The sequence below is a fragment of the Anastrepha obliqua genome, chromosome 1, assembly GCF_027943255.1.
Source record: "Anastrepha obliqua isolate idAnaObli1 chromosome 1, idAnaObli1_1.0, whole genome shotgun sequence".
Classification (NCBI taxonomy): Eukaryota; Metazoa; Arthropoda; class Insecta; order Diptera; family Tephritidae; genus Anastrepha; species Anastrepha obliqua.
In genome coordinates, this window is record NC_072892.1 from 80,859,538 (window position 1) to 80,885,292 (window position 25,755).

Here is a 25,755-nt window from a genome sequence, read left to right on the forward strand (position 1 = left end):
CGCCTCTGCGATTTTAATCGAGTCCAACAAAGCTCAGCCGTTGTTTTTTCCTCGTAATAACTTGGGCGAAGCGGACACACCAAGTTAAACCAAATCTTTCTTCGCCTGATCCTCGCAATGCAAGATCCTCATCCCCTGCTACCACCAACAGGCGAATTTGTATCCATTATTATGACATGATCTAGTCAGAGGAGTCGCTGAAATTTTATTTGATTTAGTATAGGGAAATTCTTAATTGGTTATTTTAAATTATAAAAATATTCGGTTAGCAATTCCTGAAATGAATCGGTTAAAATAATTTTTCGGTGCAAACTTTTCTATTTTATTTTATTTTTGCTGCAATTTATATGCCATATCCACACTTATATCATATGCACAGGGTGCACATCAATATTTTGACTACTCTGACTTTTTTATGTGTTTTTTTGAATTGTCATTATTTTTTTGTAAAAGTATAGCTCACTATCTAACAAAAATCATATAAATCTAAATTCCAAACTCTATCCAAAAGTTTGAAAAATTCTACAAATTTTCCATCCCAATCCCACGGTTTTTAATTTTAATTTCTGGAAAGATTTTGGAAGGCATTAAATTTTAGTGCAAAATGCAAGTTTGAAGTTTCTAAAAAATCCCGGTGATTTTTTATAATTTTTTTCCCCAACGGTGTTGCTCTCCCCTATTGTATATGAAGAGAATGCACGTTTACCTTTTATCAGAAATCCCAAAAATCTTTCTAGAAATTCTAATTAAAAACCGGATTGGGATTCGAAGTTTACGGAATTTTTCTTTTATTCAAAAATAGTTACATTCAAAACAAAAAAAAAAATAAAACCGAAGAAAAGTAGTCAAAACTGGTTCATCAAATGTTGATGTCTACCTGTTTTGTTGCGTGGTGTATTTGAGATTGAGTTCATATTTTATAATTTCTGTTTTCGTATTTTATGTATGTAAGTTTTATTTGTTATCCCTAATTGCTTCAACAGTTTAAATGAAATGTGTCCAATACTTTCTTCTGTGAAGCATATTCTTCTCCACGTTTTGTTAAGAAAATACAACAAAGTTTAATTTGCGATGACAGATTATCTTTTCACACATTTTATACGACTACGCAATTTTCATTTGAGTAAGCTTCCTTCTTAAGCCTTTCCCTTTGCACATTGGAATTGCAGCCTCATATCGAAATTATTTTCGCGCATTCCATTCTAAAAATAAACTCGAAAATTTTCTATGGCATATGACATGACAGCAATTACAAGAATTTTTACTTCATCGTTCGCGTCTTGTACTACTGCCATTGCTACTGCTTTCCAAGTATATACGTACGTATGTATGTGCGCATTGCGCTTGCAGCTGCCTTCTGACTTCTATGTTCTGCTGTTTAACCTTATGACAAAGGCAAAAAGTTATTCGAAAGTTTATGCAGAATATTAAAAATTAATTTTACATAGACGCTATGCTCGCGAATGTCCCAACAAAAAAGCAACGCAGCATAGAAGCAAACAAAATTCCCACACCTATACCTTCACATTTTACTGTCGTTTTTTCACTACTCTGAAATGTCGTATATCGCAATTTAGAATAGAAAAACCTCTAAGGTGCTACAATTTCAACTCAAATGACTGAAGGGAATTTGATCTCTAGAGGCATGGGCTACGAAAGAGCGAAACTTGAACCCGCAAAAGATATTTATAAACGACTTACTGGGAGCGCGAAGAAGCTCTAATTGACAATGTAGGCGCGACTATTGAACAAAGAGACTTGTTTCGATAGAAACTAAAAGCTTAAAACAATATGCCATTACTAAGTAGGCAACCATATTTAAAATATAATAAAATAAAATAGCATAGAATATTGTTAGTAAACCATCATATCCAAGCACGGAATGCTACCTCAAACCAATCATAATAAACAATACATCCTCACATACAATACAATGTAGGCACATCTCACTCACTATGGTCAATCATTCATCAACCAAAAGCGATTGTGACTAATATTACATGAAAATCTCCAAAGTTAATAATGAAGAATGGTGTGGCTGCATTTAGTCATTTGTTAATATGAAAATAACTCAGTGTTCCCATCACTTATTTTTGCATTCATTCATGCACTGCATTCGCAAGCAAATCCATTACTACTCGTAAATTCTGCTATAATTTTTGCAAACATTTTTACACGAATTCAATAAAATTCCAAATTAAAAATATTGTTGAACGCACAATACGAAAAAGGGTAAAATCACCGTCACCGTCACCACCTCCACAACAACCACAACCGTTACCAGTCCGGCATCCAGATGCGGAACCGCAAACGTTGAAACTTAAATTCGAAAAATCGAAGAAATCGAAAAATGCGAAGTTGAAGGCAAACGAAATTGCAAAAATTCAGGGTGCGAGCGAATCGCGCAAAGACGACATAGCTCCAGAGCGTAACGTCGAACGGATGGTATCTCCAGCATCACCTCTAACGTCGGCACAAATAAACCCACAGCTTCCGTCACAAGTAACGTCCGAATGGACGACTCAACAGCCGCACTTGGCAACATTCAAATCACCGGCACTTGTTAAGTCCTTGACCGAGCCACGTGCTATGGCAACAGCAGCAACAACAATTGCTACTGTAGCACAATCACCCAAATTTGAAGTAGAATTTGCACTGACACCGTCAACACCAACACCAACAATGACACCTGCGCCCGCACCACGCACCGTAACTCAACAACTAAGCAGCACTATAGCTCAGTTTATGGATGCTGAACGACGGCAGCACGTTGAGGTCACCAACGATTTCAATGACGCTGAAGATACAGAGAGTAGCATTGAGAGTGTTATTGCTGCTGCGCCAACAACAACTTCATTGCCGTCGTCGTTGCGCACACCCAACCAGAAGCCATCACTGTTGCCGAAGCCAAAAGTTAAAGTCATCATACCACCTGCATTGCTGCTGCAACAACAACAGCAACAGCAAGAAGAACAACACGAATTATCACCACCAACACTGACCAGTCGCATTCCCATCCGCACAGCAAATGCCGAAAGGCGCGCGTTGAAGGCAGCTGGTGCGGCGGCGGGAACAGCGGCTGATTGTGGTGTTGCGAGTGTTGAAAAAGTTGCTATTGCTGTGGGAGAGCGCTCACTCGACGCAACGCTACGCGAGCAGTCACCTACAAATGTGGCGAAGAGCAAAGCAATGATTAAGTAAGTCCAAGTCCAGTTTGTAGGCAAAACGAAAAAAGAAGTTAGATGAAATAATGTAAGAAAGGAAAAGAATCCTGTTAGCAGAAATTAAGAATGCGTAAAGGTCCGTTCCAGTTCAGAAGATAAGTTAGGTAGGTTAATAGCTGAGTCTATGGAGGACGAAGAGGATATGTAAATATGCGGGAATGCACACTTAAGGGGTTATACGCAGTTATGAAGCAAATAAAAGACGGGTTGTCAAGGATTTATCCTGAAGAAACTTCAGAATATTTTAATTTGAAAATTTTTGGCGGTTATAAAAGCATCCTTCAAGAATGTAACAAAATTTTTTATTTATGAAAATGTTGATTATAGAGCGCGCTGCAGGCGATTTTTGGAACCTCCTTTAAAAAAAGACGATTTACGGTGTACATCGTAACTCAGGATTGGATTATCTGAAATCAAAAAACCAAACAAATTTTGTTAATATATTAGATTATCTAGTAATTAATCGTTCGGCTAGTCAAAATAGTGAATTTTCACAAAATGGCAGCTTTTAAAAGAAATGATTTCGATTTTTACGTTAAAATTTGGCCGTAAATTGATTATAAAATGGAAAATAAGTATCAGATTTACAAAAGGAACGATTAATTACTAGAAAATGTATCTTTAAAGATTGAGTTAAAACGGTTGACCGATCAAACAAGCCGTTTTCGAGATATCGTGTACACCGACTTGAAAAATGCCGTTTTGAAAAAAAACACGTTTAAAGTTTCAATACCTACCTTAAAACGTGCCGAGGCATCTCTACATATTTAGGTATAACTCCGAAAGTATTGCTTAGATCTACTTCAAATTTCGTGCGTATACTTTTGAATATATGTACATTACAAAAATGCAATAAAAAATTTTTTTGAAAGTCAGAACTGCATATAACCCCTTAAGTTATCATTAATATTCGTTTTAGCAAACATAAAAAATTTAGAACGGGAGGAAATAAAAAACTTTTTTAAAATAAATATGTAAGTACCTTTTCATTAGGAGGGGATTTCTCTAGTTTCGATAGTTGTTGTAGTATTTTAGTTTTATGTTTTCTGAGCAAGTGCTCTTCTAAGCGGCTTAGGTGGTTTAATTTATAAATGCTTACCTTTTGAGAAAATTTATAAATTTTGTAATTCGGAAAAGTTGTGTTGAAAGTTTAAATTAAAAAAAATATATTTAAGACAACTAATATACTATATATTTGGCATATCAATGAAAGGCTCCGGATTGGGTTAGGAAATCGCATATTATAATGCCTTTAAGCGTGAAAAAATTACGTTTAGATGTCAATGAGCATATTTTTTTTAGTGCTAGAAGAAGAGCTGATAACACTGGTCAGCAATGAATAATGGTCCGGAGTTTTTTATCAACGCTAATTTTGCTAATTTATGTTAAAAAACGGATTCCTTTTAGTTGATTGTGATTAGAAAACGTTTCTAAATAAAATTGTATCAAAACAATTTTCAATAAACTTTTTGGACTTTCAAATCAATCATCGGAAAAGGAGGTTTATGTAGATATTTGTTCACCACTTCTTCAACACTTTATATATAGGGTTTTTCAATTGGCGCGGGTCGATTTTGGCGCCCTGTGGCAGCCATTTTGTTTTGGTGACATCTGTCAAATCTTTACACGATTGAACAGCACGTTCAAATGATAAAACTTTGTTATCAAAATGAGTGTTCATTAACGCAAACGTTGCGCGCATTGGGGCCATTTTTCGACGGCACTACGTGCCACACAGCAAACGCCATTTTATTCCATTTCAACATCTACCCGCCCTTATTGAAAAACCCTTTACATACTTCCCTTTATACCCAAAATTTTTGCTTCTTTCACAGTGAAAAATATATTAACCACTACAATATCCAAGTTTATTTCACTCGTATATTATATAATAATATGCATGCTTTAGATCCCGCTTCTTCAGGACACTTACAAAGGAATATTTGTTTATTCGCTACAGATGCCACAAAAATAATTAACAAGTAGCTTTTTCTAGCAAAGTCCCTTCTTCGAAGCCATATAAACAACACACATGAGCAATTCCATGTCAAGTAATCCACCCCCTTATATTTGGGGATAGTTCAAAATGTATCAAAAACCAGAATTTGTGGGCAAAAGCAGCTGGAAGTTTTTATACATACTTGCATGAAACTACAATCGAATTGATATATATTAATAATTTCAAACCTTTTTTATATTATATATATTATATATAGAGGTATCCATCTAAACATCACATTGAGATTTAAACAGGGTTACTTTCTTAAATTTACTGAAACCGTCGCTTAACTCTCGCTTAAACTCTCACCAATAGTTTTGTTATCGAACGCGATATATTCTTGTACCCAGAAACCTTGCAGAGAACAGGAAAATGAGAGCGCAAAGTGGCACTTTGAGCCAAAGTTCAGGTTATCCAGTTAGGAAAATAGCTGTTCAAAAGCTTATGCTCATACAGAATCAAATAAAAAGTGAAAAAGTTGAGTTAACATAAGAAAAGTATGCGTTATGCTTAGATCGCAGTATAATTCGCAATCTTCCATTTTTTTTTAACTTACAAAGTTTGCGCTCTTGCACTTTTTGTGATATTTGTCTGTCTCAGAGCGAGTATTGTTGAATTCTTTGAAATTTCTTTACTGTGTGATTTCCACTAGAAAAGTACCAGTACACACCTAATATTTATGTGTAAAATTTTGATCAGTGTTATTTTCATCTAAAAGAGAGCAAATGTAAATTGCGCCATGAAAAAGTTAGACCGAATTTTAACACGCAGAAGAATGTGTAATATGTTTTATCTGATTTTCAAAAGATGAATAACAAGCATTATAAAGTTCGATTATTTCACTAGTTTACGAATTTTCACTTTCAAAAATGGTCCTCGACCAAAAAGCGTTTTTTAGACCAATTTGAGGTCGCTGAAATCAAAAATAACTTTTATTTTTTTTTTCAAAGAACGGTTTCCGAGATATTTTTTTTTCGTCGATTCAGATTTGCGTCGATTCAGACAAACTTAGGCTTAAAATGTAAGTGACAAAATTGTCTTTCAGAAAACCTATCTTATGTCGATATAAACAAATTTTTTGTTCCAGAAAAAAGTTAATAAACTTTGATAATTTAGTAAAATTTTTTTAACTTTCAACAGCTGTTTTGCGAACACTACGACTTCCATTGACACGAATTATATATTGCCTTGTAGGTTATATGTGTGCCTTTCGAAATTTATGCACTTCAAAGAAATGGCGCGCACTGTTTTCGAGATTGCAGGTAATAACTGCACTATTGCCCGAAAAACAGGTTTTTTGGGAATATCTCGGAAACCGTTCTTTGAAAAAAAAAAAAATTCATTTTTGGTTTCAGCGACCTCAAATTAGTTTAAAAAACTCTTTTTGGTCGAGGACCATTTTTGGTGTAAACTAGTGTTTCTTTGTTAATTTTGGGGTTTGAATATGACTCTCAATAGAGCTCCTTATTTTATGTATATGGCATTATAAAAGCATTTTGTTAAATTAAGGTAAAAGTACTTTGTAACAGGGTGAATATAAATGGTTTTTAGGTTTTATATTTGTTTCGCAAGGGAAAAGGGGAAATACATTACACAAACCGAAAGTGTTTTGCACTATTTTTTCTTATGACTTGTTTGTAAAGTGAGCACATTGAAAACAATCCTACTTCATATCATAAGTTTCGCACTAGTACATACCTACATATTCATATTTCACACCTCCAATGCAGGTAATTAAATATAAGTGTACAAATATATTTTCATATTTCTAAATAACGCACGCGTTTCGCAATTACCGAACCTTTTGGAAAATGTTAATTTTTTTTTAACTTTTCTGTTTCGTCAAGATCAAAAAAATCCCTTTTATTATTATATGATTTATGACCATGTATGGTAAAACTTGTATGTAAATATTGGTTTATGGTATTTGTATTTATTAGCAAAAGAAATATATCTTATTTGTGTATACTTACATACAAAAAACCAAAAAAAAATCTTTTGTTTAATAATTTTTTTTACATACATACACTATTCTACACCCTGTATACAGTGAATTTTAGTTTTCTCTTCGTGTAGCAAGGTTTGGTTATTTTCCTCAGCTTACTTTTTTCCAAATCAAATTCAAGTATTCATTATTTTATATTGAAATCATTAATTTCATCTGCATTTATTCCCTCTGCAGTGCTGAGAAACGAGCATCCTGGCGCGCTGCTCGCTTGCGCTCACTGGAACAAGGTGCACAGGAGGCTCAAAACGTCATCAAAAATATGAATAAAATTGCAGACGATCTACTGGTTGCACCCGCCATTAGCGAGGTTTGTATGCGAAATTTCGAGCTAATCATCCTCATTATTACTTATTCGGCATTCAGTTTCATGATAACCATTTAATGATTAATAAAAGCTTTCTAAAAAAATATCCCCGCAGTCCAAGGCATATCTAATACACCTTATAACTGTTTTGCTTGAACTAATGGTTTGTTACAATATGTCGTAACTTACATACATACGTACATACAATATGCATAACTATTTGACAAGTGGATTAAAATTATGGTGCTTGTTCTACCATTTTTGCTGCCTAATATATGTACATACATACATATAATTAAAAACAAACAAAAAATCGTTTTTAAACTAACTAAACTAGCAATTAATGCCTTGCATATACTCGTAAACATACATGTACAGATATGGACGGAAGAATAACGCAGTTCGTTAACCTATCTTGTTATTGTAATTTTAAGTGGAATGTTGTTCGATACTACTCTATTCACTGAAACAATCGCTACATGTGGTATAAAACTAGATTAATATTGAATTTAATATTATTTAATTGTTGGAGGCCAATTGCTCCAGGTGACATCGTTTCAAAAGCAAAGTGCCATAGCGGTGTAAATGTTCAAGTAGGCTTATAAGAAAAAGAATAGACGAAACTGCTCAGCTTATGCTAAGTAATCGCGAAGTGTTTATTTATCGTCCGAAAGATTAACTCTTGAATTCCGAATGCCCCGGAAAATACCGATAAACAAAGTGGTGGTTGGTTGGAGTTATTTTGATTTCCAAGACCATGGATCCGTTTGTTTCTCGGATTGTGTTTAATATTTATATACAATAAGAATCTGATATCTAAAATGGTCTTGTGCATCCTGGATATTTTTTTACTATAACCTTATTCCGTCACTTGTTACTTGAAAGTTATGTATCGACCACCTACGATTTCGTCGATATAGCCCCATGCCATGGCGAAGCTAGAGCTTTATTCACAAACGGGCTTCGTTTAAGAACGAATTCCACAAAGGTCATTCAAATTGATGCTGTGCAAAAATAAATGATGTACATACTTCACTTCCACGTCCTTCACCTGTAAGTTCATGTATGTCTCTTAAGGACTTCACCAGAATGCTTAAATTTCGTTTTGGATCCAACAAAATCTCGAAACAGTTCAAAAATATGCCCGTAATCGATTGGTTCATGGAAGCGTCGAAAAAATTCAAGCGAACAGATTCAAAAGCTATATAAACTATGTATTATGTACTTATGTATATGTGCAGTGAAACTTCGATATAACGAACCTTGATAAAACGAAAAACTCAATATAACAAAATTTTTGTTGATTCGCCACGTTGTTGCCAAATTTTGCATATAAAAATGCGCCATGGATATAACGAAGAAATTTTGAGCACGAAAAGTTTTCGTATGTATTGACTGTTAAAGCCCCGTAGTGTAGTTGAGCAAAAATGTCAGTTTTGTTGTAATTGTTGTCAAAATGAGACGCGAGTTTATTTGCCTACGCCACAAAGCTGCTATCAAAAGGTTACAAACTTTTTTTAAGGAAAACATTCCACACCGAAATATGTAGAAATATCAAAAATGTGCAAAAATATCTAATTATTATTTCTTTAAAAATGATGGCAAGTAAACTAAAAAACATAAATATTTGCAAAAGAAACATAAATAAAGAAATATAAATTTAAATAAAAAATAACAAAGCAGCAAAAAAAGGTAAGCAAAATAAAATACAAAAATATAAATTAGAAAAATAAAAAAATTATATTATAAAAAGTAAAAAAAAAAAGAATAACGATTTTTTTATATCGATTTTTTTTTTTAATTTTTATACATTTTTCGTCCTATTGAGGTTTTGCTGTTCTATTCTGTAAATATTATATAACAAAGTGGTTGTCCAACCAATTCTAACCAAAAAAAAAAAAAAAAACTGTACATTTTTGCAAAATAAATGCGGTTTTTTGTATTTATGACACCTTTAAAAAAAAATTATTTCACTTAAGAATACACAGTTTTTGTGGTGAAAATGTAAAATGAACTAAAAATTAATGTTACCTATTTTAAGTGTGCTATTTTTCTGTCCATACCTGTATATGTAGTTTTTGAAAGAAATTTGAACCTATAACAGCTCTGCATAAAGTTTAAAATATCACTTCAACTATTTAGGTTAGCTGTTGCAGACTTGACTGCTATTGAGCGATAGGTATATCCACTTAAAAAATCTTTTATGTATCTGTGTATTCAGTTAATCTACGAGTATGAGCCCATTAGAATGTTTAATGAATTCCCTAGTTTTTTGCTAAGATCTCACTCGACTTGCACCTGAGACGTGATATCAGTTCTATACCAACAGCAATATTTGTGTGCCTATAATTTCTTATTTAGATAGTTACAATGGCAAACCTGCGCTGACAAGCTAAAATTTTCATACATGCGAGCTCAAAACATATGCATACACACATCATTTAGTCGCCATAACCTATAAATGTACTTAGTTAGTCGTTCGGTGAATATCATTGCTAACAATTTTCCATTATTATTTATTATTTTTCTCATATTTATTTGTAGCAGGCTAAAAAGATTGTTTTTCCAAAAATCGCAATAAAATCAAGCGATGGTCCAGTTATAATACGCGAACGTGAAAAGATACTCGATGAAAAAATTATGCGGCGAACCGAAGAGGTGCCATGTCCTGTCACAGGACGACCTCAATTGCGAACCGTTGAATACATAGAGAAAATCATCGAAACTGAGGTTAGCTTCGAAAAATAAAAAAAACCCAAGCTACTGGGAATGTATAAAAGAACAGCAATTTGGTGGAGTTTTAAGTGAAAGTATTTAGTCGAAAACACACATCATGTTTTCTTTAAATTCACACATAATTTTTGTTTTGGCTGCAGACTCTTCTTCGTTAGTTGATATTTGTATCTTTTATTTTCGCGTATTTTCCGTTGGTTTTGCAATAGCGCAATGACTACTCACTGTTGCTAATACAGTTGCGTTATATTGTACAAAAATACATATGCCGGAAGGAATATTTGACGTGTATTTTATATATTGGATTACACACCTACATATTTTTGAACACAATTTATTTATTTCTTCTAGTTAATTTTCAACTTGTGCATTGATTTGCCTTGTTTCACTGTATATTGTCAATTATTATTAGTATATTATAAATCTAGATGTTGTCTGAACATATTTTGCACTGATTGTATTGTAGTAGAGGAATATTTACTATAGGGTGTTTCAAAATGGCCTTGTATTTTATAAATTTTGCATACATTTTTTTGTGAGAGATATAAAAAACTTACTATTGAATGAATTTCAATACATGAAGAATTTCACGACTTCACAGTTATTTGAAGCTTAAATAGGAAAATTGTGCGAGTGCGAAACTCTTTCCTCTTTCAATCGGCATTATAAAACTCAATAGACCGACAATACGGTTTTCTGAAATAATGTCTCAAAGAAACAAATGAGGCAATTCTTTTTCTGGAAATTGTATAGGGCTTCTAATCTATGTATCGAAAAAAATTTTGGGATCAGATTTTCTAAACCTCAACCGCTACGTGGATACTGCTATTCGAAGATATCAGCTATAATTTTTGGTTCCTATTGGACACAATTAGGGCGTGTCACACAAGGTGTAAAGTTAAATTCTTCTATAGAGACTCAAAAAATTAAAACCAAACGAAAATAAACAAAATTAAGCAATATATTAGACATATTTTCATAGTATTTTTCCGCCTTGGTATTGAAATTAAGCAATTTACCAGGAATATTCGTTTTTAATTAATTTTCATTTCACGTTCATTTATTCTTTACCATAATTAATTACAAATGCTTCCGATAAAGTTGGCTCTGTAGTGTTAGTATACGTTTTTCTACAGCATTTGGTATTATTTCCCACAATAGTGGTTCTAAAATTTAACTAAAGTGAATGCATTACGTATTATTAAGTTTTATTTGTTTTATTTTTATTTAAATTTAATTTTTTGAGTCTTCAAATGGTAATCTGAAATTTGACCTCTGTGCGACACGCCTTAATACGTTCCATGCCATGCTATTTCATTTCCATGCGAGCCATTTCTAGCTAATAGGTTTCTACATTTCTGTCTGTTGACACGCAGTAACCATTTTAATATTTTCTGCTTTTTTCCTGTTTTTGAGAGAATATATATCATTTTGATAATTATACTAAAATTATTAAATTAATAGGACTATGAATAAGTTCGTGCGGTTTTTTTTCGAAATTTGAAACTTTATTGACGTAAAATGGTTACAAATTTAATATTCAAAGTATTGTCCATCGCTTACTACTACTTTTTCCCATCTTTCTGGCAATTCACGGATTCCCTTTGTGAAAAATTCGGTCGGTTTTGCCGCAATCCACGAATCGATCCATTTTTTTACTTCATCGTAATTACGGAAGTGCTGGTCAGCCAGGCCATGTTGCATCGATCGGAAGAGATAGTAATCGGATGGCGCAAGGTCTGGACTATACGGCGGGTGGGGTAGGACATCCCATTTGAGCGTTTCTAAGTATGTTTTGACCACTTGTGCAACATGTGGCCGAGCATTGTCATGTTGCAAAATAACTTTGTCGTGTCTATCGGCGTATTGCGGCCGTTTTTCTCGCAGTGCTCGGCTCAAACGCATCAATTGTCGTCGGTAGACATCCCCCGTAATCGTTTCATTCGGTTTCAGTAGCTCATAATACACAACACCCAGCTGGTCCCACCAGATACACAGCATAACCTTCAGGCCATGAATATTCTGCGCCGACGTCGATGTTGAAGCATGGCCCGGGTATCCATACGTTGCCCGACGTTTTGGATTGTCGTAATGGACCCACTTTTCATCGCCAGTCACAATTCGATGCAAAAAACCCTTTCTTTTGTGCCGTTGAAGCAGTTGTTCGCATGCCATAAAACGGCGTTCAACGTCTCTTGGCTTCAATTCATACGGCACCCAATGGCCTACCTTTCGGATCATTCCCATGGCTTTTAAACGTTTGGAAATGGTTGATTGATCAACTCCCAAAGTTTTTGCAACCTCTTCTTGCGTTTGAGCCGGATCTTGATCGAGCAATTCCTCCAATTCGGTATCCATGAACTTTGGCGGCGCACCCTAGCGTTCTTCGTCTTCCAAGCCAAAATCACCACTTTTAAAGCGTGCAAACCACTTCTGGCACGTTCGCTCAGCTAGAGCATGCTCACCATAAACTTCCACCAAAATACGATGACTTTCGGCTGCTTTTTTCTTCATATTAAAAAATTCCCCGCAAAAACACATTATTTGGCACGAAATTCGACATTTTCAAGTGTGGTAAAAATATTGTTGTTTACGCTTCAAATAAAAAACTTATACTGACGTTTGTGCCTTACGACAGTAGCTCTCCAATGAATGTTTGGAAATGTGGATCGATGGAATAATAATCAAGTTACGCCATCTGTTGTAAAACTGCACGAACTTATTCATAGTCCTATTAAAAAATGGAATAAAAACTTCATGTATATTATAATATTAAAATTGATTTCGCTTTTTAAATGTATTACCTTAATGTAAACCTTTTTTCATATTTCGCTGAACAAAATAAGTAACATATTAGCAAACTAATATGTCAGGCCTTTTTGAGATATCCTTTGTTGTAGATTTGTATTTAAAGTAGTAAAATTAGAATATGCACTAGCACCTAGTTTATTATTTTTAACGTTTTGCATCAAATTCAATTCTTTTGCACCCTTAGAGATTTTGACTGCATTTGAAATTTAAATGGCGATGCGTTTTGTAGCATCTCTATCGCCAAATGTAAATGTGATGTCGTTAATCAGCATTCTGAAGTTAACGGTATGTGGTTCAAGGGAGGGTGTACGTCTATAAAATCACTCCAAGTGTTGACTGCAGTTCTGCAAATATATGTACGAGCTTCCAAAATATCCTCTCTACTGGTCTTTGTGCCACACTCTGAGTCAATTTTAAAGCATATTTTATATTACAGATGCTTGCAAATATATATTACAGATGCCTATATATATATATGTGTATAACATAAAATTAGTGGCAAAATTGGATAAATATAGAGGGTATATTTGACTTATATTAACACTACCAAATCGTCCATGGAAAGCAAGGAGGTGCGAAAAATTCGTAATGTTTCACATATCTAATCCCAATGTTTCCCATAATATCCCAAATCTGTATCTTTAAAAATTAAATAATGCTCTGTGATTGAGCATAGTGGGTTGCAGAAGGATATGTTTTATTGTGGCATAATTTGTGTACCATATGCCCTGAAAATTCACAATTCTAGAACGTTTTTAAATTTGTCTGACAGAGCGTATGATGAACATTAAATTAAATTCAACTTTTTTTTACCAAATTCTTTTTCTCCTTTCAAAAAAAAAATGCCATTGTCAATATTAAATGAAAAATAAAAAAACCAAGTGTTTTTCTGTTTGACATGCCCTCTCGTGTTGGCATGAAAAAAAAAAAACTAACTATAATTTCCATATCGTACTGATTAACAATCGTCAGAGCAGCCTGAGGGACATATAAAATACTAAAGCATATGATTTTTTTGGTTGTTTTTTGCTTAAAGGTAATGGATATGTAAGGTGAATTATACTATGCCGTGCCACAAATTTAACTGTAGTACATAACTGTGTGGGTGTGGGTGAGACTGCTACTTATTTTCAATTAATACGCGTTTTCGGCTTCTCAAAATAAAGTTTGTTTAATAACTTCGCTGTTTTGGGAAAACCTCTGTGCTCCAAAGATTATATCAAATAAAAAATGCCTTCGAACAATCTAAGCTTGGGCCGATTTTACAAAATTTGTATTCTCTATCATCATTGATGATGAAGTACTGATTAAAAAATTTTCTTTGGAATTGATATCCTCTTAATATCGTGGAGTATAAATTAAACTCCGATTCTTCGAAATCCATTCAATATTAAAATAAAAGGAAGGTCAAAGGGAAAATGAAGAATAATATTTCCACAGAATATTTCTTCTTTCAATTGGTACTCATAAATCCATATTTCGCGTAAATATTTGGAGATATATTGAAATTCCTCTTCATTTTAAACAAAATCCTGACTATCTGGCAAAAAACTAAAAACGAATATTTACTAAATAATACTAAGGGCGTATCCCTGTAAGAATTATATCAACACGGTCTTATGCAGACGTAAAATGAGTAAATTAAAAAAACCGTATAAATCGTATACTGATACTTATACTCGTACTGTTCCATGAAATGGGCAAAAAATTATTCGGATAGTTTTTCATACAAGACGAATAAAATTAGGGATTATGCGTTAAAAAAACTTTTATTTTTTGACACAGTATGTAAGGGGTTTTTCAAAAATCTCGCCTAGATGTTGTTTTAAAGTAAAACATTTAAAAATTTATATTCCTTCAGGCTTCACTATCGTTATTTAAAACACGGCTCGTAACAATTATATATGAGAAATGACATAATTTAATTGCCCACCATCTATAGACGAGACTTAAAATTTCCCAGGACTCGTTCACACTTTATCGCATTGAGTTCAACAATCTCGATCCGAATGTTGTGTATCAGCTATGAAATTGCTGTTGGCTTATTCACGTAGACTTTACTTTTCTATCCGCGGCAGAATCAGTTTCTTAAATTTTTTTCACTAACCTTTGAATTGTCGACTCCACCAAAAAAATCACTCATTGTGCGATATGTTGTTTTTAAAGATCGATCAGTTTCTTAATAAGTTTCAATAATTTTAATGCGTTGTTCTATCGTGCAAAATTGTGTAAGTACATCTGTCTACTGGACAAATGTCAAACATGACTTAAAAAATGTACCGTCTACGAATTATCCAGCTGTTCAATTTGTATGGAATGATTTTCCGGCATTGTTCCCAGCGGATTTGGATTCTACATAATATTCCGAAAAAACAAGTGCTTTGGAGCATAGCTCCCAAGTCAATTTGGGCCTTCCAAATTTTAAATTAATAAGAAAATAGGAGTTTTTGCCATGGAAATAGGAAGTAGAAAACGCCAATCATGTTGAAAGTAAAAAGGATATAAAACCAAAATCACTGTAAATACGTAAACAAATTTTGATTATTAACGATACATTTTGAGGTCTTGTAAAATTTTTTTGTTTTTGATTTTTGTGCTAGTTTTAATTTAATTTATTTACATACAAATAAATTAATGTAGCGCCACCTTTGAGTTCTGTAAATAAGAAGCATGTATCAACAGTAATTTCTTCGTCCCAAAAATGGCCAAATGTACGTTTATATACGAGGGGTGCCTTTTATATGTCGGGATTTGGCAACCCTGGTGTTGCAATCTGGCAACTGACAGCTGTATCGCAAAGTTTGACATTTTTTGGCTTTTACGTACTCAGAACGTTTTGAAATATCAGCGCTATTTGTGTTGTTTACAGTAACTTAAAAGATTCATCTCGGTCCAAAAGTGGGACCAGCATACATTCAACATTGCATAAACATTTGACTGTCAAAAAAATTTGTTCGCGTTGGATCCCACACAATTTGTCAATCGCTTAAAAAAAGGCTCGTGTCGATTGGTCGAAGGAAATGCTCAAAAAATATGATCGCGGGGCTTCGAAACACGTCTATGACGTCGTGACAGGTGATGAATCATGGATTTACGCGTATGAGCCCGAAAGTAAACAGCAGTCGACTGTATGGGTGTTTCAAGATGAGCCAAATCCAACAAGCACGAAGCACTTCCAAGCAAATGGTCGCCTGTTTTTTCGGAAAAACTGGACATGTCGCAACCGTACCACTAGAACAACGCAGAACAGTAAATTCTGAGTGGTACACAACCATTTGTTTGCCAGTTGTCTTCCAAGAAATTAGGAAAACCAATCGCCAAAGACGGATCACTCTTCACCAGGACAATGCGAGCTCTCACACATCGGCTCAAACAACTGCATTTTTGAGCACCCAAAACATCGAATTAATGGGTCATCCGCCGTATAGTCCTGACTTGGCACCGAATTACTTCTTTTTATTCCCGTACGTAAAAAACAAACTGAGAGGTCAACGTTTTTCGACACCTGAAGAAGCGGTTGCGGCATTCAGAATGCATGTTTTGGAGGTACCTCATTCAGAGTGGCAAAAGTGCTTCGACAATTGGTTCAAACGCATGCAAAAGTGTATAGATCTTCATGGAGAATATTTTGAAAAGGTGATTTTCGATGATTAAAATTTGTTTTTGTTCTCTAATCCCGATATATAAAAGGCACCCCTCGTATATTAATCTTACCATTAATTTTCGTTAGTTAATATAAATCGTCTTTTAAAATTTGGCTGCTTGAAATTTACTTTAGAGCTATAGTATACGAGTACATTGAATTTTCTCCTTATAATTTTATGTAGAACTCAAATCCGCCAGGAATGATGTCGAAAAAAGTTCACCGATATTAATACAAGGTGGCGTCAAATTAATTATCATATTACTAAATAAAAAAAAACTATTTGGAGTGATGGAAATCTGTACATATTTTGGCTTTTATGCGCTCCATTGCTTGTCTGTTTGTATACTGTAGCTGTCTAGTTCACAAGTGTCAAATATGATTGACGTGCAAAGCCATTTGCAAAAATAATTAATCTTAATTAATTTTGCGCCACCTTGTTTTTATATCAACTAAGGTGCGTATTTGTTGTCTCCTTAAGTTATGACAAATACACTCCTTATCGCCCATCTGATGTAAAAGTGTTACAATCCAAAATCAAAAATTTATTAGATAAGTATGCAGAAATGGCCTCAAGCTCTTCTTTTATGATCTGTAAGAAATTCATGACCATATCAATTAACAATATTTAATGAGATAAAAATATGTCTTTACTTTTACTTCGGCATGGGGAGGCATATTAAATAGAAAACTATGAAACCGATTTTATCAACATTATGTTTTTTTGGTTTATGTTTCACTTCATTCTTCCGTACTTGTTACTTTTCAAATGAGCAAGGCTGTGATGGCAGACCTGACCGACATACAATTTCATTGTGAAATTAGAACTACATAGCAAATACCTTTGGACTAGAATATTTCACGTGTCTGCTACGCATTATACACAAATTCCCGATTCTCCCACGATTTGATTACAGCAAAGGTTTCTATGTTTCTATTATTAAAATATCTCATTTATTCATAATAGCGATACTCGTGCTATGTTCTAATCTTGAGTTTCGTTACTTGTGCATAAAGAGTTGAAATAATCAAATGTGGCGCAACACCTTTCTTAGGCAGTGCAAATGCACATATGTATGTACATATATATACAGATATGTAGTTGGAAAATATTGTCTATCCGTTGTGCCATTTTAAACTTTCTACTCAGGTTAATCGAATTTCACAGCTGCATGAAAATTGAATAAACTCGGCAAAATCGGGGCAAAGCCAGTAAATGGTAAATGGTAATACAAAGCAAACAAAAATGTCAAAATAGAAAGTAAAAAAATCTGAAACATCGGCAGAATGTCTCTGCAAGCACGCACATGCCACAAATTACAAAGGGCCACAGACTAACCAACATGAGACGCGAAAGTTCACTAACACACTTGCGAAAACGGAAATGTAATCACAGAAAATAAAAACGCGCCAAGTAGTAAGACTAACAAAGTACGGTACGTATGCTATGAGACGGAGTAGAACCTTTGTAGGGCCAAGGAAATGTGGATAGAGGAAGCTAGCAGCTATGCCGTTGAACGTAGCAAGCGGAAATAACGGTACGAAAAAGTCGTATGATTCCGTTTCCGGTCAAAGATATCCAAATACGTAGCTCCCAGTTTGCAGTATACAGTAAGAGGGAAGAGTAAGAGAAAGAAATATAGAAAAACTTTAGCGGCGTATGTACTTACATCACATACACACATATACAAAATTATATGAGTACATACACCCACACTAAGAAATGTTTTTACGAATTTTGCGCAAGTAGGTGTACGAGTATACAAAAAAATTGTACCTAAGTGGTCATGAGTTAAAAAATATGTGATACTTTTTTCATCCATGCCCTACTAACGCAAGCCCAAGTTATTTTCGATTTGAATTAAAAATCCGCAAGCGACCTAGTTTTTCTTTATGTCCACGATGTTCCATATTTTGGTCATATCAAAGCTTATACAGAGTTTTTACTTACATGCAACGGCTCGTATATCTTCCGCAGAGCCTAACGCCCCAGCTATTTATGGTCTTGCGGTATTTTTATTGAATTTTCAATTGTTCATAAAATTGGTTAGAATAATGCGATTTAAGTCAAATATGCGCCGTTTTGTTCGATGACGAGTTCCCAAGGAGATGCCAACTTCATAATGCCCCTCTTATAGAAGCTCGCTTCCCTATTGTCAAAAAACTCGGAGAGCCAATTTTCACAGGACTCTCTTGTGGACAACTTTCGACTACCAAGCTCGTTCGCCATGGACAGAAATAGGTGGTAATCACTTGGTGCGAGATCCGGACTATACGGTGGATGCAAAAGAACCTCCCATCCGAGCTCCCGGAGCTTCTGGCGCGTCACCAAAGATGTGTGTGGCCTGGCGTTGTCCTGATGGAAGACAATTCGGCCTCTGTTGATCAAAGATGGCCTCTTCTGCATGAGTGCTGCATTCAAGCGGTCCAGTTGTTGGCAGTACAGGTCCGAATTGAGCGTTTGGCCATAGGGGAGCAGCTCATAGTGGATGATTCCCTGCCAATCCCACCAAACACACAGAAGAACCATCCTGGGCGTCAATCCAGGCTTGGCCACCGTCTGGGCAGCTTCACCGCTTTTCGACCACGACCGTTTGCGCTTCACGTTGTCGTAAGTGACCCACTTTTCATCACCAGTCACCATCCGCTTCAAAAACGGGTCGATTTTGTTGTGATTCAGAAGCGATTCTCATGCATCCATACGGGCAAAAATGTTTTTTTGCGTCAAGTCGTGTGGCACCCATACATCGAGCTTCTTTTTGAATCCCAGCTTCTTCAAATGGTTCATAACGGTTTGATGACTCATGCCCAGCTCTTGGCCGATGCTACGGCTGCTACTATGCCGGTCTCTTTCGATCAATTCAGCGATTTTATCGAAATTTTCGACGACAGGCCTTCCGGACCGTGGCGCATCTTCGATCACCTCTGCACCAGAACGAAAACATTGAAACCATCGTTGTGCGGTGGAAATGGAAACTGTATCGCGTCCATAAACTGCACAAATTTTATTGGCAGCATGAGATGCATTTTTGCCTTTATCGTAGTAGTACTGTAAAATATGCCGTATTTTCTCTTTATTTTGCTCCATGTTTGCGACGCTATAACTCACGAATGACTAAAAGCAAACAACAATTAATCAAACACGTGTTAGCACGTGAAAAGAGCTTTCCAAAAAGCTCTAGCGTGAACCGATGCGACGAATACAACTAGAACTACGCGCTTGCAAAGACAAGCTTGCGGAAATACCGCAAGACTTTTTGGCCAACCTTATACTAAAATAGATAAGGATGCACAATAAATCTTTCAGGTCGCAGTGCCAAATCCGCTCATAATAATAATAATTGTAATATATCCGGCGACAGCAAACAATAGCACATTTTTACCAGTTTTCACTATTTTTTTTTTTTGAACGAAACGTGTGATTTTTTAGCTATTATCTTTTTAAACAGTTCGTTTAAATAGCTCACGCACGTTCCTTTGTTGTTGTTGTAGCAGCATAAACATTCCCCATACTTATTGTACATGCTGCTGGAGTGGCTATCCTTGGGCGGATATAAATCCGTCGTTTCGGTAACGTAGAACCGACTGCCGTGGAAACGACGTTTCGTGTTTTCTTTCAAACATCCTCAGTTTGGACTATAATTTAACCATGAATCGTCTTACAAACGAACAACGCTTGCAAATCATTGAATTCTATTATAAATGCGTGTTCTGTTAAGAAAGTTTAAGATCCACTTTTTTATCAAAAAATTGTGTTAAGCGACGAAGCTCATTTTTGGATCAATGGGTACGTAAATAAGCAGAATTGTTGATTTTGGAGTGAAAATCAGCCAGAAAAATTGCAAGAGCTACCAATGTATCCAGAAAAGGTCACAGTTTGGTGCGGTTTATGGGCAGGAGGTATCATTGGACCGTACTTCTTCAAAGATACTGCGAGTCGTAACGTAACTGTGAATGGTGAGCGCTACCGTGAAATGATATCCAACTTTTTTTTGCCCAAAATGCAAGAGCTTGAATTGCATGACATGTGGTTTCAGCAAGACGGGTCCACATGCCACACAGCACGCGTATCAATGGACTGGTTGAGAGGCGAGTTCGATGAACATTTTATTTCACGGGACCTGTCAATTGGCAACCCAGATCGTTCGATATAACGAATTTGGATTATTTTTGTAGGGCTATGTTAAAGCTCATGTCTATTCAGACAAGCCTGCTTCAATTAACGCATTGGAAAACAACATTAAAGCATTTTTATGTGAGATACTGGCCGAAACATTGGAAAGAGTATGCCAAAATTGGACTAAGCGGATGTACCACTTGAAGCGCAGTCGCGGTCAACATTTACATGAAATAATCTTCAAACATTAAATTATATGGACTGTACTATCGATTTAAATAAAAATTTCATGCATTTTTCTGAATTTTACGTGCGTTTTTTTGAAAAACTTTCCTATAGCTCTTAAAAAATCACGCTTTAGATCTTTGTCTAATAAAAACCATATAAATCCAAAGTTCCAAACTTTATATCTCAGTAACCTTTTTTGGGGCTTGGAACGCCACCGTTGACCCTCAAGAGGCTCATTCGCCGCCATTGCCATATGACGACAGGGCCTTTCGTACCTTTTGTGTACCTCTTCAACCTTGACTTCAAATACATGTATTAAAGAAGCGCAGAATAGGAAAAAATAAAGCTGGTCCTCAAGAGGCTCATTCGCCGCCATTTCCATATGACGACAGGGCCTTTCGTACCTTTCGTGTACCTCTTCAACCTTGACTTCAAATACATGTATTAAAGAAGCTCAGAATAGGAAAAAATAAAGCTGGTCCTCATCCGCCTCCAACTATCGTTTTCGTCCTCTGAGTTCCTCCTAGCAGAATACAATGTCATTCATCGCCCGCTGCATTGTCCAGAGTGTGCCCCCGCTACATCCGTAAACGCTCCTAGAAGGCAGACCCCCTTTATACAAAAATTAGAAAAAATTCACAAACTTTTTATAACAATTTCACTAAAGATACCAGTCAATTTAAATGGATGTAATGGTGAATCTTTAACGGCTTGAAGATTGCTTTGCTCCATATATGGCAATTTTGCTTACCAACGTAATCATTTACTCAGAAATGAGCTTCATCATTAAACACAATTCTTCGATAAAAATGCTCATTTTCGGGCAGTTTGACTACTGATCAGTTTTAACTGGCTGTTGACCAGTTTTGACTGACCAGCAAACTATGGTCATTTGGCTTCAATACTTGATTGATCTGCATTTAATAGGTACGTAAGCCAAGATCCGTACTCAAAATTTTCCACGCAGTCGACTACGAATCGACATTTTAGGGTCTTCTTCAACACTTCGCACTAAAGCAGCAATATTTTCTTCGGTATGCACATTTCTTTGTCTTGTTGATGGCTTTGTGTCGAGAAGAATAAAATTAGTGCGGAAACGATCAATAACTGCACGAATTGCTTGCTCACTTGCTCACGAAGTGCTCTAAGAACTTCGCGCGAAACCATGTACGGCTGTATTTTTGAAGTGAAACTTCTTAGGCGTCGATGGGCGAGCGATAATGGAGTGTAAAATTTTAAGGCAACGTTTTGGGCATTTTCGTTCCGCGAGAGAGAAAAAAGATAAAACGTAGAGGAAAAGGAGAGAGAGAGCTATACCTTATATATATCTTAGATACACTTTTGGCTATTTTTCCTGGGTTTTTCCTTGTGGTTGCTAATTTCTAGTGAGAAATAACACTGAATTAGATATATTTTCTTTCTCTCTCTCTCTCTCTCTCTCTCATTCTCTCTCGGGGCTCTCCCTCTTTCTTTGTCTGCCTTGAAAATTTCACTTCTGTTATGTGTACTACGCTGCCGGAGGCGACCGGCAAAAAAGCTTTTCTTCGTTTTTTTGGTCTTTCATCGAGATTCAAACCTACGTTCTCTCTGAATTCCGAACGGTAGTCACATACCAACCCATTCGGCTATGGCGGCCAGCTGATTAGCTGCTGCAATATTGCAGAAGTTATTTTGCGACGAACGAGTTGTTTCAAAAAATGGAAATATAGACAAATAATTTCGTTTCATTTGAATTTAATTTTGCACTAAAAATAATAGGTAAACAATGTGAATGTTTAAAGTAAGCTGTATTAATTGAATAAAAATCTGCTTTTTGGCTTCCATTCAATTCTGCAACATTTTACTGATTGCTAAAATGCATGTCGTTAGGATTGTTGCATGAATTTTGTAGTAGATGCCATCTCATAAAAAGTAAGAATGCCGCCATTATTACACTTTGAACGTACTCAAATTGAATGTTTGATATGACGCAAAAATCGGGTTGATTTTGTAATCTTTTTTTGCATAAGATGTTCAGAATTTTTTCCCATATGAATCACATTTTCGGAAGTCTTTTATACGGAAGAAACTGCTCAACACCTCAGCGAAAGAAATTGTCAACCAGGATTTTTAGCTACTTAAAACTTACACTTACATATTAATATTGAATGGGCTACAAAACAGCGTATCCAGAATTTTGCTTTTCTTTTTCTGAAATTTGTTAATTTTTGTACAAAGTTTTAGAATGGACTTTAGTTTTATGAAAGCATAACCTTTTTTTTAATATTAAACTTTATTTTGTATTCTGTCTACACTTATAACTCATAGGAGAGAATAAATGTTTGATTACAGTCAAAAGTGACTTGATTTTTGCGTCAAAGGTATATTTCCTGTGAAATATCCTTCCTAGTAAATAAATTCAATATTTTCCTTTTCAGCCTTAAAAACACGCAATGGTGACAAGAGGGTAGAGGCCAGTTCAATTGGGTGCGATTGAAGTTGATTTCGGTATTTTCTGCTTAAATTTTGTATTTCTTATTTTATTGAAGGGATGTTTAAGTTCCGATGAATTTGGGCATTTGTCACGTACCGCCGAGCGTTGACTAGGGTGCGTATGGTCTTGGACTGAAAACGCTGCAGGATTTATAAATTTCATTTTGGTGCTGTGCCGCACAGTTGGATTCCATAAGTCCAGACTGGTTTTAATATTCAAGAAGCAAATAGGCATTTAGTGGTAATTTCTCTTTTATTTTAAAGAGTAGACCTTGGTGCCACAATCGGTCGAAGGCTTGTGATTTGTACAGGAAAACTGCTAAACAGATTTATGTTTGGTCGACCGCTGAAACCAACTGATATTTCGGAATTATTTGTTTGTGTTCAATAAATACCATTTAACGGGTAAGAAAGGCCTTTTCAAAAACTTTTGACAGTTTTGGTGGAAGGCTGATAGGGCGATAGGATTTCACTTCATCGCCTGGTTTCCTGTCTAGAACATTTTAATTTCTGCCATTTTCCATTGAGCTGAGAAAATGATTCTGGTTAAGCAGGCATAAAACAAATGGTTAATGAAATTATAGATTTCAGGAGGTAGTTTTTTTAGAATTTCGGCTGTGATACGATCATACCCTGGTGACTTGTGATCTTATAGCTTTTTAGTAGTGCTAACTATCGCACTTTTCGCAAACTTCTTCATCGACAGCTCCCTTTGGCAGGGTTCGGGCAAAGAAAAAAAAAAACGAAGAAATAAAAAAATTAAATACAAAAAATAGCTAAAGCGTGCGACGTATTACGCGCTGCAATGATTTCCAACACAGGTGTAAGTATTACAATTTGTTTCACATTCTTTGCTTCACACGTGGCAGAGTGATTTATCGATCAACTAGTAGCAAATTTTTTTACGTAGTTCACTACAAATACATGGTTCCTTGGTTGAGCAGTTTAATTGTCAGAGACCTGAACAAACTTTTTTATTCGTACATGCACTCATACATATGTACAAGGTAAAGTGTTACCTATTCAAAACACCATAACTTTTTTGTGTCAAATTAGTTTGCTGACCTTTCAAAATGCTCCAAAAATTTTACTGAAATTGAATAGACGATTTATCGAATTGCTTACATATATAATATATATGCGTTTGTGTAAAGCTACATTCAAAATGAAAATATTTTGGTTTTTCTTCAACTTATCACCAACTTATCACCACTGACAACAAACACACGCCTTATTTACAACTAACTTCTGTCAGCTGCTCGCTCGGTTGATTGACAAATTAATCTGTCTACATATGGGGCTTGATACTCGGCGATGCCACGATTCTCAATTTACCGTAACCTTACTAGAATCTTACAATTTTACTACTCGCACTTCGTTGTAATAAACATAATACTTGCATCGGGTGTTTTTTAAGGCTCGAGAGCTTAAAATGATAGTACAAAATAGAAATATTGTGGAATGATTGGTAGATAATTTCATGGCATTTAATTTATTAATATGATATCTGGCATATGCCCACCGCGGCTACGAGTTACATCGTTCATTCGATCAGTCCAAGTCAGGTCGTATGGCGTCAATGGTGGCCTGAATATTGCAATAAATCGTGTGAAACGCGTTGTATGGCAAGTTTGCAACCAAGTACCATCGATGTTTAGTTCATTAATTCTTCAAAACAAAAATTTAGTCAAATAGGCCGACTTTCTGAGCAACCATTATACGGCTCGAAAGTGCTCGCCATTCCCCGTAAGCGCTCGTCAGCTCAGTACTCATTTCGAAAAAAATAACTTGGTGAACAGATTTTTTTCTTTTTCAAAGTAAATTTCCATAATTTGAAAGTACTGAGATTTGAATGCTTCATGATGACTTGCCATACCATACTGAACAGAAATGTCAACACAGTTTGCCATGCTGAGCTGTAAAACCATAGTTATCGATATGGATAGTTCTCAGGCAGCTAAAAGCAGACCCGATATATATTTACTTGCGTACATATTAATATGCTTGTATATGTAGTCCGCACGCTGAAACTTACGCGAAGTTTTGTGTGGGCGTAAGTTTATCGATTTAGCGTTGAATGCAGTCGCCCTGGATATCAGGGGTGCTCTTAGGTGTATGTATATAAATTCATACGCATGTATCCACATAAGCATTAATGTATGTACGTACAAATACTACCGAACTAAAGAATTTCCACGCTGCTTTGCGACAGTTGC

The 25,755-nt window shown here is 35.4% G+C and overlaps 1 protein-coding gene across 11 annotated transcripts in view; it reads left to right on the forward strand.

Moving 5' to 3' along the window:
* LOC129245338 (protein lap4) overlaps positions 1 to 25,755 on the forward strand; it is a 219,992-nt gene that overhangs the window by 184,465 nt on the left and 9,772 nt on the right. For 7 of the 11 annotated variants that reach the window (XM_054883437.1, XM_054883474.1, XM_054883497.1 and 4 more), the window contains 3 exons: positions 2,232 to 3,197; positions 7,406 to 7,538; positions 10,083 to 10,265. In XM_054883437.1, coding sequence (XP_054739412.1) covers positions 2,232 to 3,197; positions 7,406 to 7,538; positions 10,083 to 10,265 — 1,282 coding nt within the window. The remainder of the gene's footprint in view (positions 1 to 2,231; positions 3,198 to 7,405; positions 7,539 to 10,082; positions 10,266 to 25,755) is intronic. The other 4 variants (XM_054883461.1, XM_054883505.1, XM_054883515.1 and 1 more) reach the window with 2 other exon arrangements.